Source organism: Nicotiana tabacum, chromosome 5, assembly GCF_000715075.1.
Source record: "Nicotiana tabacum cultivar K326 chromosome 5, ASM71507v2, whole genome shotgun sequence".
In the NCBI taxonomy this organism is placed as follows: domain Eukaryota; kingdom Viridiplantae; phylum Streptophyta; class Magnoliopsida; order Solanales; family Solanaceae; genus Nicotiana; species Nicotiana tabacum.
This window is the reverse complement of record NC_134084.1, coordinates 120,958,679-120,976,285: the sequence shown is the minus strand read 5'-3', so window position 1 is coordinate 120,976,285 and position 17,607 is coordinate 120,958,679. Positions and strand designations below refer to the sequence as shown.

The window sequence follows — 17,607 nt, the reverse complement described above, 5'->3', positions numbered from 1 at the left end:
TTTGATGATTGGAACAAGTTTGAATAATGTTTTAGGATGGTTTGGCACTTTTGGTTGAGGTCCCGGGGGCCTCGGGGTGATTTCGGATGGTCAATCGGACCAATCTTGGTTTTTGAAGTTGCAGATTTCAGCTGAGTGTTGCAGAACATTTTTGTTCTCTGCGATCGCAGGAGTGCAATTGCGATCGCATAGAAGGTTTGGGGAAGGCCGTTCTGATTGCTCAATGCGATCGCGGAATAGGGTATGCGATCACATAGGTTGAGGAGGTTGTTCATTGCGATCGCATGAGGAGTAATGCGATCGCGTAATGTTAAATGAACCTGAGGTTCTGAGGGGTACTTTGTTCAATGCGATCGCGGAGTAGTGTATGCGATCGCGTAGGTTTGATTGGTGAAGCAGTGCGATCACAGTTAAGGGGTCGCATTCGCATAGGACATTTTGGAGGCCTGGGAAAGTTGAGCTATGCGATCGTAGAGGCATGGATGCGATCGCATAGAGTAAAATCTGGGCTGACAGAAGGGTTTTAATAAACATTTCACCCGCGAACCAAGTCCCATTTCCTCCATTGTTGAGTAACCTTGGGAGCTTTTGACGAGTATTAAAGAGGGTTTTGACTGTGAATCGATTGGAGGTGAGTCCTATGGCCTAAAAACGTCATTTAATTGTAGATTCAACATCTAAATTCATGGAAATTTGACTAAAAAGGGAAGGATTAGAGCTTGACTTTTGAAATAGAAATTTGGGGGTTTGAGGGAGCATTTGAGCTCGGATTTCGGTAAATTTGATATGTATAGACTCGTGGCGAGATAAGGAATGCGGTGATATCAATTTTCTGATTTTTCGAGAAGTGGGTCCGGGGCTCGGGTTTTGCCAACTTCGTGATTTTCGATATTTTTCGAGTCTTTTCGATTGGGTTGTATTCCCTTAGCCTATTGTAACGTATTACTTGTGGTTTTGATCAGATTCGACGCTCGAGGAGGTTGATTTGCGAGGCAAGGGAGTAGCGAGCTAGGATTTCGGCCTGCTTGAGGTGAGTAATGAATGTAAATGATGTCCTGAGGGTTTGAAACCCCGGATTTGCACATCGTAGTGCTATATTGAGGTGAGACACGCGCTTGATGATGAACGCGGGTCGTTTACTATTGGGGATTGTGACTTGGTCCGTCCCGAGTGATGCTTCTACTGCGTATTTGATTAAAGCTTATTTGTTATCATCATTATTTGGATTGATTGTCATATTTGGGCTTCTTGCCAATTCTTTGAACCCTCTGGGGAGTTTATTTACTATTTTCTCACTGTTTGACTTACTACTTGAACTCAGTCGTACCGTTTTCTACTGTCTTACAACTCAGCCACTTTTACTCGATTTTTGAAATTAAAAGATATATTAAATGATATTTTGGGCTGAGAACTACTATTTTACTATTGCCTGAGGAGCTTATATGATTTATGGACTGAGTACGGCCAAGGGCCAGATGTGAGGATACTATGGGATCGGGCTGCGCGCCGCAGCAGTGTTATACTGATATTGATATGAGGCTGAGGGCCTAGATTTGATGCCACGAGATGGCTTGATATTGCGCTTGGGCCGCAAGGGGCCCCTCCCGGAGTCTGCACACCCCCAGTGAGCGCCGTCGACGATAAATAAATGGAGCGGGCTGCACGCCGCAGCGGGTACTATAGGGTACCGTTCTATGTGTTGATTTCTCTTTATATGTCTGTCACTTAACTGCTTATTTGTTGTAGTATTTCTACATTTCGCTTCCATTGGTTTATTACTCTCATATTACTTGTTTTTTTAAACTACCGCAGTGTAGATTACTCTGTGTTTTCCGTGATTTCTTATTCTCAGTCATTATTTATGCTTATTACTCACTGGGTCGGAGTACTCACATTACTCCCTGCGCCTTGCGTGCAGATCCAGGTGCATCTGAGGCTGAGTGAGGATTATTTCAGTTGAGCAGCGCATATCCGGGAGCATCGAGGTAGCTGCATGGCGTCCGCAGCCCTGATCTCTCCCTTCTATCCTTGTTATTAATTAGTATTCCCTAGATGGACATGTATTAGGTTGTTAAACTTGTACTAGAGGCTCGAGACTTGTGACACCAGATCTGTATGGGCTATGTAGTGGTATTATCATCTGACTTTCTGCATATTTAACTCGTTGTCTTAAACTCTTATTGGAGTAATTTAGCAATTTAACTGTGTTAACTGATAATGATTTTCATAAGAAAACAGAAAGGGTTGTCAGTTGGTTAGGCTTGCCTAGCAGTGTGTTGGGCGCCATCACGACCGGAGTTGGGGTCGTGACAAGAAAATAATATTTTACAAAGATTTTTATTTATAATAAATAGGGTGTAAAACTTTGCTATAGGAGGGAAAATTTCCTTTGTTTTTTACCGGTTTTTCAATAATGAGATTAGTTTACTAAGAAAATATTTAAGATCATAAAAGAAAAACGAGAGAGAAACCATACCACAATTAATTAATAAACTTTACTATTATATAAGATTTTGAACTCAACTAATTAATTAAAATTTTGTCCGCTTTTAGTTTGATTAAATCAACCACTTCACGAATTTTGTGGAATGCGAAAGGTAATGTGAGTAAAGAATTCTCAATTGTTGGTAAATTATAAACACAAATTTTGTAATTACCCGTGATATTATTATTTTTAGGAGCTTAGTAATTTTTTCAAACACATATTTTGAATATTGATTATTTATTTTTATTAATAAGGGTATACACTCTTAAATTTTAAAATGCTATATATTCTTGTATAAATTAAAAAGATAGTTTGTAAAGTTGAGATGATAAAATTATAAAAATAAAATTAAGTTTAAGTTAAATATGTGGAATGATGATCTATGAATTTTATGAAGCAGAATTTTTTCTTTATTGAGTTAGATATATATATGATCAAAATTCATCAACTCTGGAGCTGAAATTTTTATTTATAATTTTAAACAGTTTTAATATATATATAAAATTCACTCATCGAGATAGGGTATACGCGCAAGTCACGCTCCTTAAAGACTAGTTGATATAAAAATGGTTGTTGCTATTATAGGTAAAAAATTGTTATAGAAAGCTAAAATAATAAGAATAGTGTTAGAAAGAGGTACAACTATATTATTTGCATTTATGTTGTTTTGTTAAAAAGTAAAGGACGGTCTACAACTCCCAAAAAAAAAAAAAAAGAGGACGGTCTTAAAATAAATGTGAGAAAACAAGGATTTAAACAACTAAAAGAAAACCGTATTAGTTCCAGTCTAAACATAGTTTGGGAAAGGATTAGGAAAACTGTTTTTTAAATAGAGACCAATTGTTTTCCAACAACCTTGTTTGTTTCTGACTTGCGAAAAATTGATCTCGCCGAGGAACAGAGAAGTCAGAAGAGGCAGGACTTGGCCAAAGTGGTAAAATAGTAAAGGGAAAAAGCTCGTTGTAATCGCTGCAAAAATGAACGTTGGCCCATCTGGTTTCAGTACGTTTTAATCCCTCATCAATTTCTATCTTTATACACTTTATTTTGATGCACGAATTATAGCAATTGATTTCTAATTCGAATTTTCACTTTGATGTTGTAATTTTAACAATAGACAATGCGCCAGTGACAAGGGCATTAGTAATTGCGTGTACCCTCTTCACCATCATATTTGGTACCCAAGGCCGTGCAAATCAGCTGGGTTGGTCTTATCAGGTACTTGTTACTTTCTGGGTTTCTCTTAATTTCGATCCTTTTTTCTTTTGATAATTTTTCTAGTACTGTGAATTAGGTATTTTTTTTCTGTGTAATTTTACTGAATGGGGCTAAGTATTGAGTTGAATTAAGTTTTAGGGTTTCTAGGACTGTGAAAAGAAGGATATAAGATTGGATCTTTAGTGTATATTGAGCTAAGGGTGTGGCCTAATGGTCAACGAAGATTCAAATCTCCATATTGACAAAAAAACATTATGTGATTTCTTCCCATCTGTCTAAGCTACCGGGTACCTATGTTGGTGGGAGATATAGCAAGTACCCCGTGGAATTAGTCGAGGTATGGCAAGCTGGCCCAGACGCCGCCATCGTAAAAAAGTCTCAAAAACCAGATGGAAATGAACACATCTATAGTGTACACCCAATATGTTTTACTTTTTTTTTTTTAGTGCATAACTGCAATTGGTCTTGGAGATTCATAGATTTGTGTTTGAAATGAGAACCACGCCTGATTTGATCTTGTGTTCATGAAAGAGGTTTTTTAGGTTTAACCTTTGTCCAATTATAAGCCTAGTGGATGCTGCTGGTTAGTTGTTTAAGGTGTACACATTTTTTTTTGAGAGGGGGAGAGGGAATGGAGGCTGAGTAATTTTGTGGTTGTTGCCGACTTTTAATGTCTAAGAGCATACAAGTGCACCCTGTTTGCTCATCTGGTCATGAATGCTTATGTTAACAACATTCATGGTCATTTTCCATTCACCAATATTTACGTTTTGAGGCCATGAGGAAATAGGTTATCTTCTATATTTCTCGAACTTGAGATGGGCTTGTCACTACATGAAGCTACTACAGTTTAGTCCCTGGATAATATAAATGGCTTGTTTATGAACATATAACAATACAAACTCCTTCGCCAACTTGATAGTAGAGGGTAGACCATGACTAAGCACAATTAGCAGATACAACTTGCTAATTTTGAGTCCACGTGTTAGACTATGTCAATTGATTAGGCTTGAGTACAGGTTTGTCTATGGATCTAACATTCAATTTTTAGTAGCCTCTTAATGTCTTTCGAGGGATCCTTATAAAGTGGTCATACCAATGTCATATCCACTTGAAAAGAATCCATGTAACATATTGATATCTAGTGGTTTTATTTGTACCATGTAACGTGGTGTTAATGCAACCACAATTTGTTTGTGATTATGACACCGACAAGCTATGTTATCCAATAGTAATAGATTTTATATGGTTTCCTGATAGGGTTGCTAATCGCCTAGTACTCTCTATCGATCATCCAATAGCAATACAAGATCATATATGGTCTTATCCTATCTTACTCCAAACATCCGAATCTGAAGGGATATGAGATTTCCCAATTCCGCGTAAAGACATATAACTTTTTTGTAACAGCAAAGGATATGCCACACAGCTACTAATGGTTTTAGAAGCACCCAACTCCATCTATGAGTTCTGGAAACTTAAGGGAAATAGGTTCTAATGTATTTTTTTCATTTTACAGCTCATCTCTTATGAGCTTTGGAACTTAAGAAATATAGGATTCTCTTTTAACGTGGTACTTATTTCGTCTCAGCTCATCCATTCTGAGTTGTAAAATTTTGCAGAATATAGGATTCTCTTTTCTCCTAGTTTACATTTTTGTATTATACTCCCCCCTTTTCAGTTTGTGTCTTAGTGTGACTGGGCACATAGTTTAAGAAAGTAATGAAGACTTTTAAATCTTATGCTCTTAAACTAAAGATGTATGTAATGTACCAAAGTTGTTCTTGAATCTTGTGGTCTTAAATATGCCATGTGGAAAGCTGGAGTAAAAGAGTTACTGAATATAGAAAGAGACATTCTTTTTATAACAGACTAAAATGGAAAGTAAGAGACATAAATTGAAATGGAGGGAGTAGCAGATTTGTTCTCTCTTGCTGTCTTATCAGGTATAATTTCATTGTTTAAGTAGGATTTTGGGCATGCTCTTAGTGGATACCTTAAAGAGTATAGTAGAACTGCTAATTGATGCATCTTTTTTGCTTGTGCCAGGATATTTTCCAGAAGCTTCAAATCTGGAAGCTGATCATATCTGTTTTTACCTTTTCATCTACTCCTGAACTATTATTTGGATTATATCTGCTATACTACTTCCGTGTCTTTGAGAGGCAAATCGGTTCGAACAAATATTCTGTAAGTGCTTATTGGGGTAGTAGTTTTTTTTTGGATAAGTTATTGGGACAGTACTATCTTCAACTTTCTTAATTAGCTAATGGAAAATTAATAAAAGCTGCAGGTGTTAATCAACTACTAGGCAAATAATAAAAGCCACAGTAGATACTGGTTTCATTGTCTTTTCTACCTGTTTTTTCTTTTTCTCTTTTACATTGTGTAGTTTATGTTTTTACCTCTTGTTCTGCAGGTTTTCCTGCTGTTCTCTTTTGTACTCTCTTTATTGCTCGCGGTTCTTTCTCTACAACTTATTAAAGGTATTGGTCATTTCTAATCATCAGATATGAATTGATAGAAAGTGCTTAGAGTTTCTTACTGGGTTATTCATCCTGACGCTTATCTAATAAGCTATCAAACATTTGAAAGAACTAATAATTGAAAGCAGTTTCAGAACAATGCGGGTAGATCATACAAAGAGAAAAAGGTTTAACATAGAGAATCGGCTCTTTAGGCTCCTAAACTGGTGGAAGTGGGGGATGAGATGCGGCTAATATGGGAGATAAGAAATAGTGATGTTTTGAGGTTGTACAGATATGGGAAAGTACAGTAACCGAGAGGTGATAAGCAGAAATTGAGAGAACAAATAAGAGGTATGGCATGAGAAAAGGATAAGAAAGAGATCGAGGAATAGTCCTAAGTATATTCTTCATCCTAATTCAAATGCTTATAAGGATACATCTGCATAAGTCATAACCTAGTAGGACGACAGCTTGGAGGGAAGGCTCTCCAGAAGCCTGTTCGCAGATTCTTCTGAGTAATTTGTTAGCCGTCTTTTTCTGCTAAAGACTCTTGACTTGCTGTGCAAGTCGCCTAATGCATTTGCAAGGCTCTTAGCTTGCTGCCCAAGTTTCAAAGATACCACAAATTGGAGATATCCAGAAGACAGAGATATAATACACCTTTAAACATCTTTTCAAAAAATACAAAATATAAAAAATACGCCTTTTAAACATAAAATGATGAAATGCCCTTATAACACAGACAGAAATAGATAAATAGCTAAACTGAGAAATGAACTGCACTTAACAATTACAAGTGTAGAAAACTTCCAAAAGCAACACGAAGTCTAAATTCAGATTCCCCTTTGTCCTTATTAGATTTCCCAAACTTTCTGGCCATAATATCTGCATTAGTGAAGGGGATGTTTTATTTGGGTATCATGATTCAGTCCCCTGAAGTATCTGATTGAACTTTTCCATGCTTGGTTTTATGGTTTTCATTGTAATAATTATTTTTAGTCCATATGACATAAGTTGCATAGTGAGCACTTGTTGCTTTTGACTATTTTTTACTACTCTGGACTGATATATAGGAATGACAGCCTGAAGGGGTCTATATTCTTCATTCTCCTTTATAGTTGTAGATTGTGATTGCAACTCCTTCAAACAGTTATACCTGTTTTACAGTAACCATGCAGCATATCATGTAAAGATGTTAAACAAAATATGTAACTGTGATTATCTTCTTTTTCCTTATTTTTGCTTTTGATAAATATTCACTCTTCCCCATATTTTTCCACTTACCGTGCTTTGAATTTCTGTAATTACATACTGGTTTGGGTAAAATATGGCTCATGGATTGGGTATTTGAGGTAGGATGGACATGATCATACATATAGCATAAGATGGATGTTGCTCGTGCGTTATGGGTCTGACACAAAAATAATGAGATCAATCAGATGCTTAGGGTGATATTATGCAGATATGTGGCTAAAAGTATCTTGAAACATTGGGATATCAAATGATCTCGATCAAGTTGCATTAGTGACTTGATATTCATAGAGAAGCACCAGCCTAGAGTGATAGCAGAAGTTCCAAAAGCGTAGAATTTCCTGGGATACTGCAAGTTGTTAGAGACATGGGTGGAGCTAGTAAGAGGGAAGGGTAAAAAGTATTACTGCACAAATAGGGTAAATATAAAAGCTTTTGGTCATATATAAACTGCTGAATCCCCTTGACATAAATTATAATTCTAGTGTAGTGATAAAGGGGTTCAAAAGTTGCTTTAAGTCACAACTTTGTACTCCAACCATGCCATTATAGTATTTTTTTGAATTCCGTTGGCTTCATCATTGATTAGAGATAGTGATGAGAAGTCACTGGACTCCATATGAAGAGCTGTTAATAAATCAACAAATTAATTTACAAACAAATAAAATAAGTTGAAGTATTGAGAGAATATGCAATTTATGATTTGTGACTGCTTCCTGTATTATTACTGTAGCGAGAAAGTCAAATCTGTTAATTGCTTTGTCGTATCTTATGTTGATTACTCAAATGAAAGTCAAAATCAACAATGGGTAAGAGAAGCCGCTGCTAAGGGCTAACTCCAACTGTTCTTTAGTATACAATTGGTCATCTCTTGGAAAGAATTTACTGCTCATTTTGGTCAACTCTTCATCATCTCTGATTTATAATGCCACATAATATGCTACGAGGAAAAGGAATTGTGAAGCTGATATAATTAGAGTTTGGAAGCAATCAGTATGTTTCTATTCGAAAGGTTTAGAGGCTTTGAACAATACTAGTGCTCCTTTAGATTGCGTGGTTTGAGTTATCTTGTTATTAATATGGTTGATAACGGTAAAAGAACCTCCTTTTGATAATTATGTAAAAGAACCTTCTTGGAGATATCTTGCGACAAAGCACGACATTTGCTTGTACCTAGTACTTTACTAGGGAAGTGTCAGATCCTTGTATACAAGGTGTTTTGAATAAAATATAGACTTATTTGGTGCAATTTTATAAGTCGTGCAGCAGGCTAGTTATAGTGATTACTCAAATGAAAGTCAAAATCAACAATGGGTAAGAGAAGCCGCTGCTAAGGGCTAACTCCAACTGTTCTTTAGTATACAATTGGTCATCTCTTGGAAAGAATTTACTGCTCATTTTGGTCAACTCTTCATCATCTCTGATTTATAATGCCACATAATATGCTACGAGGAAAAGGAATTGTGAAGCTGATATAATTAGAGTTTGGAAGCAATCAGTATGTTTCTATTCGAAAGGTTTAGAGGCTTTGAACAATACTAGTGCTCCTTTAGATTGCGTGGTTTGAGTTATCTTGTTATTAATATGGTTGATAACGGTAAAAGAACCTCCTTTTGATAATTATGTAAAAGAACCTTCTTGGAGATATCTTGCGACAAAGCACGACATTTGCTTGTACCTAGTACTTTACTAGGGAAGTGTCAGATCCTTGTATACAAGGTGTTTTGAATAAAATATAGACTTATTTGGTGCAATTTTATAAGTCGTTCAGCAGGCTAGTTATAGTGATTACTCAAATGAAAGTCAAAATCAACAATGGGTAAGAGAAGCCGCTGCTAAGGGCTAACTCCAACTGTTCTTTAGTATACAATTGGTCATCTCTTGGAAAGAATTTACTGCTCATTTTGGTCAACTCTTCATCATCTCTGATTTATAATGCCACATAATATGCTACGAGGAAAAGGAATTGTGAAGCTGATATAATTAGAGTTTGGAAGCAATCAGTATGTTTCTATTCGAAAGGTTTAGAGGCTTTGAACAATACTAGTGCTCCTTTAGATTGCGTGGTTTGAGTTATCTTGTTATTAATATGGTTGATAACGGTAAAAGAACCTCCTTTTGATAATTATGTAAAAGAACCTTCTTGGAGATATCTTGCGACAAAGCACGACATTTGCTTGTACCTAGTACTTTACTAGGGAAGTGTCAGATCCTTGTATACAAGGTGTTTTGAATCAAATATAGACTTATTTGGTGCAATTTTATAAGTCGTGCAGCAGGCTAGTTATAGTGTGTCATCAGAACCTGCTCCAAATTTAGAGAGCCGCTACAAAGCTGGTCTTTTGAGAAGTATGATGTGCATAATAGTGTCACGACCCAAAATCTCACCTGTCGTGATGGCGCCTATCGTGGTACAAGGCAAGCCTCAACTCAACATCTCAACACAGTAGAACTTTAAATAAAGGCGGAAGCAGTTAATATTAAATAAACCTTTTAGAACAGAATATAACTCCAAAAGTACTAAACAATCCATCCCCAAAACCCGGTGTCAATGAGTGCATGAGCATCTAAATGATAACAACATCCGACTGATAAAACACTGTCTGAAAATATAGAACAGTAGAATATGAAAGGAAAGGAGAGTCAAGGTCAGCGAACGCCATGCAGCTACCTCAATAGTCTCCTGAGTCTGACTCCTCAATCAGCAACCGCCGTGACCAGAAGTGTCTAGATCTGTACACGAGGTACAGGGGGTAACGTGAGTACACCAACTCAGTAAGTAACAGAAATAAATAAGGAACTGAGAAGTAGTGACGAGCTATGCAAATACAATTATCTCAATAACTTTCAAATAAGAGTAGTCATACTTTCAATTTAATAGTTTAAGTCACAACAGTACGTACTCAATAAACCAGATATCAAATTTGACTGAGCAGTAAATAATATCTTCCAATAATTTTCAAAACAGTGATATGACATCTGCAATGCAACAGTAATGAAGTAAATGTATTTTCTCAGAATAACAGTCACTCTGTCCTCCCATTCACTCCAACCTCACAATCACTCATTTCTCGCATTCACTCATTCCTCCCAGTCGCTCAGCACTCGACACTCGCACTCAGCACTCGCACTCAGTAGGTACCTGCGCTCACTGGGGTGTGTACAGACTCCGGAGGGGCTCCTTCAGCCCAAGCGCTATAACAAGCCACCTCGTGGCATAAATCACTCAGGCCGTCGGCCTTACTCAATCATAAATCAGTAACAACATGCTGCGGCGTGCGGCCCGATCCCATAAATATCCTCACAGATCAGGCCCTCGACCTCACTCAGTCATAAATCAGTAACAACATGCTGCGGCATGCAGCCCGATCCCATAAATATCCTCACAGATCAGGCCCTCGGCCTCACTCAGTCATCAATCTCTCCAGTCTCTCGGGCTCTCAAAAAATCATATAAACAGTCCAAACAGAGGTAATGTCATGTATCAACAATGAACAGCAAGAGACGGAGGCATACTAAGCAAGAAAAGATATGACTGAGTACAAAACAGCAATTAGCAGCTAATTCAGCAAGCACACGACCTCGCAGGTCTCAACAGTGATCACATAAGGCCTAAACATGATTTCTAACATGAAGTACAATCAACTATGAAAACAGAGGGAACATGTATTAAACAGTAGGCCAATTAATTCCACAGTCTCGCGGGACGGACCAAGTCACAATCCCTACGGTGCACGCCCACACGCCCGTCACCTCTCATGGTCACCTCCAAAATAGTCATACGACACAATGTCCGGGGTTTCATACCCTCGGGACCAGATTTGTAACCGTTACTTACCTCAATCCGAGCAAAAATCCTACTCTGAAATGCCTTTGCCTCTCAAATCGACTTCTGAATGCCTCGAATCTAGCCACAATAATTCGATTCAGTCAATAAAAAATATAGGAATTAATTCCACATGGAATTCTACATTTTCCATTAAAAATCCGAAATTGCACTAAAAATTCGCCCGTGGGGCCCACGTCTCGGAATTCGACGAAAGTTGCGAAATATGAAACCTCATCCAACCCCGAGTCTAACCATACCAAAATTACTAAATTTCGATAATATTTCGACCCTCAAATCCTCAAATCTATCCGAGAGGGTTTTCAACTCTTCCAACTAAATTCACAGATTTAATGCCAAAACTAGTAATAGATTCGGGTAATCTAACCAAAATTAAGTTAAGAACACTTACCCCTTTGTTTTCTCTGAAAATCTCCCGAAAATCGCCTCTCCCCGAGCTCCAATTTGGTAAAAATGGAAAATGGGAACTTAACATTCTGTCCAGAAAATTTCGGGTACTGTCCAGAAAATGGAGATACTGTTCACGCAGGTGCGGTCACTGTTCACACGTGCGAAAAATGCATAAACTGCCCAGAAAATTTCAGCAGCCTTTTTATATCCGTTAACCTTCCGAAATCCACCCGAGGCCCTCGGGACCTCGACAAAATGCATCAACCAGTCCTAAAACATCATACGAACTTAGTCGAAACCTCAAATCACATCAAATAACGCTAATACCATGAATCACACCCCAATTCAAGCCTAATGAAACTAGGAACATCCAACTTCTATATCCGATGCAAAAACCTATCAAATCAAATCCGATTGACTTCAATTTTGCACACAAGTTATAAATGACATAACGAAGCTATGAAAATTTTCAGAACTGGATTCCGACCCCGATATCAAAAAGTCAACTCTCGGTCAAACTTTTCCAAAACTCTTCTATTTTCCAACTTTCGCCAAAATGCGCTAAATTGTCCTACGGACTTCCAAATCCAAATCCGAACATGCTAAGTCCAAAATCACCATACGAAACTATTGGAATCATCAAAATTCCATTCCGGAGTCTTTTTCTCAAAAGTCAAATCTCCGGTCAAACTTAAGAAATCTTTAGCCTTAGATTTCTAGATTCCGTTAAATGGCGATGCTTTGATCTAGGGACCTCCGAATTCGATTTCGGGCATATGACCAAGTCCCAAATCACGATACGGAACTATCGGAATGGTCAAATCTTTTATCCGGGTTCGTTTGCTCAAAATGTTGACCGAAGTCAACTCAGTTGAGTTTTAAAGCTCTAGTTCACAATTTAATCCATTTTTCACATAAAAACCTTCCGGAAAATTATACGTAATGTACACGCAAGTCGAGGAATTATTGATAGCACTTTTCAATATCTTAAAACACCGAGATGATTATTTAATTTAAAGATGACATTTTTGGGTCATCACAAATAGAGAGCAACATGAAGGAGTAGAAATCGACAATAACTGCTGGAAATTGGAAATCTTTATTTTCTAGGTACCAAATCTTTGCTAAGCATTTGATTTTTAAGGGATCTTTTCCCTCAAGTTTGCGTGAAAGAGGTGCTTGAGATGATACTATACCATATTACCATAATAATCTACTTACTTTGATCTTTTTCACACCCTCTGGTGTACATCGTTCCGGTTTCACTCGTAGTTTCCATTAGTATAGGTAGCTTTTTTTATGCAGTTTGCATTCTACCCTTCTTATTGCTATTCTTGAATTGGAGAAATAGGTTCTTAGCCATTGATATATTTTAATTTTTCTCTGTCAGATCCTTCCTTGAGTACACTGTCTGGGCCCTACGGACTAATCTTTTCATCCTTTGTGCCGTTTTATCTCGACATTCCGGCTTCTACCCGGTTCCGCATATTCAGTATACAATTCTCTGACAAGGCTTTCATTTATTTAGCTGGTCTCCAGGTATTTTATATTTTTATCACGACTTCTAATTACATTTTGTCCCTAGATTGAGTTTTTTTCACCAATATTCATTTGATATTTTGTCTTGCAGCTTCTTTTCTCATCCTGGAAAAGATCTATTATACCTGGGCTCTGTGGAATAATTGCAGGTTGCTTGTATCGTTTGAACATTTTCCGTATTAGGAGAGTGAAGGTTTGCGCTGTTCTTCTTCTTCTTCTTCTTCAGAATACTCTCTCTCTCTCTGTCAAAGTTCCGTTTTATTGAGATAGCATTCTTTGTAATAGTCTTCATAGTCACATGGTATTAAGTATTTATGTCACACTTAATCACTTCACTGTTGTTATATGGCTGGAGAATTTGACTTAGTCTTGCATGCACAAATATAGAATATTCTAGCTAGTCAATACTATTGGCTTTTGGGGTTTTGCAACAACAACATACCCATTCCATGCACTTGGACATTCTCCTTCTAAGTTGCTCGGAATAAACCTTGTTCTGACTTCTGAATGACTACAAGAAATAAGGCACCATATCTCACCAATTGCTCAGATATGGATGTGTCGTATAGGCTGAATGCTATTGCTGGAGGGCAAAGCTAATCCTTCCACTTTACTTTTTGTACGGTGGTTGAAGGCTATGTTGCTCGGACTCTCCGAAAATGGTACCGGATACGTGTTAGATCCTCCAAAAATAGTGTATTTTTGGAGGATCCGACATGGGTGCGGCATCATTTTGGAGAATCCGCGCAACATAGGTTGAAGGTAATTGTTAGCCCAGATATCAACATATCATAATGCAATGCAGGAAACAAGTGATGAGCTTCGTAAAAGTAAAGAACTCTGATCACCACTGTAGAGTTGCAAACTGATTTTATGGTTTTGAAATGACGTTCTCCTTATAATTTCTTGCTTGAGGTGTTTATGTTGGACCTTTTATTAGACACGACTTCCCATGATTTCTTATTAAGAAGCTGACTTCCATTAATTTATTTTCTTATAGTTCCCAGAATTTATTACATCCTTCTTTGCTCGACTTTCTTGGCCATCGATGGGTAACGTGCCACCACCTTCAGCGCCAGCAAGGAGCTCTCCAGGAAATGTACCATCCTTTGCAGGTCGCCAGATGGAGGCAAGTATTGTTTTCGATGCCTTGGTCACATGCTTTAGTTAGTTAATAGAAAGCTGCACTTGTCTCAATATCAGGTTAGTCAAAAGAAAAGTTTGATTTCAGTTATTGCCTTGAAGAGCAAAAGAGCTCCTGCTTGTGTGACTGTGTTGGTCCTCTAAAACGCATATCTTCCTTGGGTTGGCTGGCCTGAAAGTGAAGCAGTATTACTCCAGCTTGATGAAATATAAAGCACTTAATGTCCCAAATAAGATGTCTCTTCATGGTTGTTAGAGATCAAGGTGTCCACGAGTACCAAATCCTGAAGAAAAATAAGTACTATAATTTCCCAATCAATTCTCACGTCCTTTCCCTGGCCATCTTTAATCTACAACATATATATTTCCTGCCATCAAACAGAATTGAGAATACTGGAGCTTTCTGTATGCATTGCCTTCAAGTGAAAGAACTTGTGTAAAGAACACCTTTTGCTTCTCCTAGTTCAGCAGCTAAAACCATGTTGTCCATAACCCTCCTTCACTTGCTATTTCTTTTTTGGCAATCCTACATTAGTAAGCTTCCTCATAACTACTATTGTGCATGTGATATGTGATATGTGTTGTTATTGTCCCTCCGGGTATCTCCCTCTCTATGTCCTAGCCATGTATGATATTAGTAGGCTTGCCTCATATTGGCATATCACATTAACAAATCTGACATTAGCTGCTTTTCACAGAATGAGTGCCTTAATCCCACATAATTAGCAAATGCTATTCAGATGACAAGGCATCAGGAACTAGATTGAGCTAATATCTCTCTGTAACTGGTGTAGCAACCTGATGCCCTTATTTTAGGTTTTAGGCCTAGGATATACATCTAGACCTCTTTTGACTTAATTCTCATGTTCTATGTTGACTTAGGTATGCATAGCCCTTTGCATCGTCGTAGAAGAACCAATCAGATTCTGTGATTTGGTATCCTGTCTGATATATGGTTGTAACTCCACATGGGTATGCTCAGTAAAATTTGTGTTTTATTAGTGACGTGTGGTAACTTTAGTCTTACACAGAGACAGCTGAACCTCCATCTCCTCAGTTCTAGGGTTCTATCTTTACTATTCTAGGTTAAAGCTTTTGACATTCTAGCAGAACTTGGCTTTGGTGAAGAGGTACTGTTTGTCTTTGCAGTTTCATTTTCGAGACATCATTTCTTTTTTGTTATAGCTATACAAAGAGGCAACCCATGACATCATATTTTTTTTTTGTGTGTGTGGATAAAACAACCTGTGACATTAAAATTTCTCTTATAAAGATTCCAATTAAGTGATAGTTCCATGTTTGATGCTTTCATTAACCACCTCATCTAGCCCCCTTTTATTCATCTGGATGATGCGAGTTTCTTTCCTGTTATAGCTTATCGACAACACATGGAAAATCAAATTCAGAACAAATGAGTTTCTTACTCTTCAAAACAAACAAAAAAAGAAAAGAAAAAGAGAATAATGAGTTTATTATTGCATAGAGTTATTCAATCCATCAAATGATGATAGCACAATTATTGCGTAGAGTTTACTGGAAAATTACATTCTTTTGATGTTCAAATTAGAGTATGGTTGGAGCCTGAGAGGTAGCAGGTGGTCGGTGGAATAGTCAATGCATGCAAATGATTTAACATTTCTTGTCCACTTGATGTCTACTGGAAAATTCTGAGCCTTCAAGTGTTTTGAGTGTACGTTCAGCCAAAATGTCCAGATCGCTACTCCAAGTGATTGAACTAAATGAACTGATATTTGCACTCTGGAAGCAATGTTATTATGTTAGAGCTTTATCAGTTAAATTTAGCTTTCACTTTTTTCACTTATGTCATTGAATTTCACATTTAATCTAGACCAATGGGATTGAGAGGTCACCTTGTTCAAAAGATGAGTGAACTGATGGGCCATAACCAATGAGTTGATTCTTGGTGTGTTCCAATGGGAACCAACTCCAGTGACAACTTAAACTTCTTAGATCCTTTTTGAAAGATTATGCCCACACTAACATGAATGTACTGCTTTCTCCTGCATATTTCAGAGAAATTATCCTGCTCCAGCCCCGTCCACCGTAGAGCCACCAGAAGACACTATAGCGATGCTGATGTCAATGGGCTTTGATAGGAATGCGGCAAGGCAGGCACTCATCCATGCTGGAAATGATGTTAATACAGCCACAAATATCCTTCTTGAGTCGCAATCGCACTGAAATAGAAATCAGATCTTTTTCTAGGGGGAATGAAGCCCCAGATGTTAGGTTTACACCAGTTTCTTGAGGGTGTTAAAACAACATTTGGTATTTTCTGGAAAAGTTGGATTACACTCGTCCTACCGATCTTTCAAACTGCTCTTAGTTTTGTAGTTTCCTCTGTTTCTTTAGCACTTCATGCACTTGTCTCATTCCAGAACCACCCTAGGTGATTATAATCCTAAAATCAGCATATACAGGGTTCAAATCATTTTGAAAGATTAGGTCATGTATATTTCCAGTGGACTGAGGTCTTGCTGGTATTCTGGTGATTGTAAATCTGACCAAATTACTCCTATAGGTTGACAATAGTTTCTTGATTTTTTCAAATCCTGAAATCTCCTCTTTTGTCTTTTTTCCTATTTCTTCTTTTTGGAGCCTGAATGTTAACTACTTATATATTCATCAGCTTGGTGATGGCTTATGTTTAGTCTAAACTTGATGGCAACTCTTTACTGTTGGGCACCAATCTTTCTTAAAGGATTTCTAACCTTCCTGAGAATTTCGGTGAATTCTATTTCTGTTCTAGATGAAATTCAAGAATCAAAGGTGTCCTGTAAATCCTTATGCCAAATGTAAATATATAATATAGTTAAACAAATCTGTTCCACAGGCTAAGATTGTCATGATATTGGAATAAAAAAGGCAGTTCGGTGCACTAAGCCCCAGTTATGCATTGGAAACGGGGAAGAGCCGGACCATAAGGGTTTATTGTACGCAATTCTTATTGTATGCAACTTTTCCTTGGATTTTTGAAAGAGAGCCGTGGAAGCACTAAGCTCCCTCTATGCGTCGGGGTCCGGGGAAGAGCTGGATCGCAAGGGTCTATTGTATGCAGACTTACTCTGCATTTTTGAAAGAGGTTTTTTTCATGGTTTGAAAACTGTGACCTCCTGGTCACGTGAAAATAATTTTACCAGTTACACCAAAGCTTTCCACCTCAAAAGACATTGGAATAATGGTTGAAAAATAGTTGTCGGCAACTAACACTAGGTGTCTAAGGCTGTATTGTGGTCCGGGCCCGG

The 17,607-nt window shown here is 37.7% G+C and overlaps 1 protein-coding gene across 1 annotated transcript; it reads left to right on the top strand.

The window, feature by feature from the left end:
* The first annotated feature begins 3,243 nt into the window (after positions 1-3,243).
* On the top strand, positions 3,244-16,920 carry LOC107766409 (rhomboid-like protein 20). Its single transcript, XM_016585188.2, has 8 exons — positions 3,244-3,487; positions 3,603-3,703; positions 5,753-5,893; positions 6,123-6,189; positions 13,050-13,198; positions 13,290-13,391; positions 14,199-14,327; positions 16,376-16,920. The coding sequence occupies exons 1-8, from the start codon at positions 3,463-3,465 to the stop codon at positions 16,541-16,543; spliced, it is 882 nt and encodes a 293-aa protein (XP_016440674.1). The 5' UTR covers positions 3,244-3,462; the 3' UTR covers positions 16,544-16,920.
* The last annotated feature ends 687 nt before the right edge of the window (positions 16,921-17,607 follow it).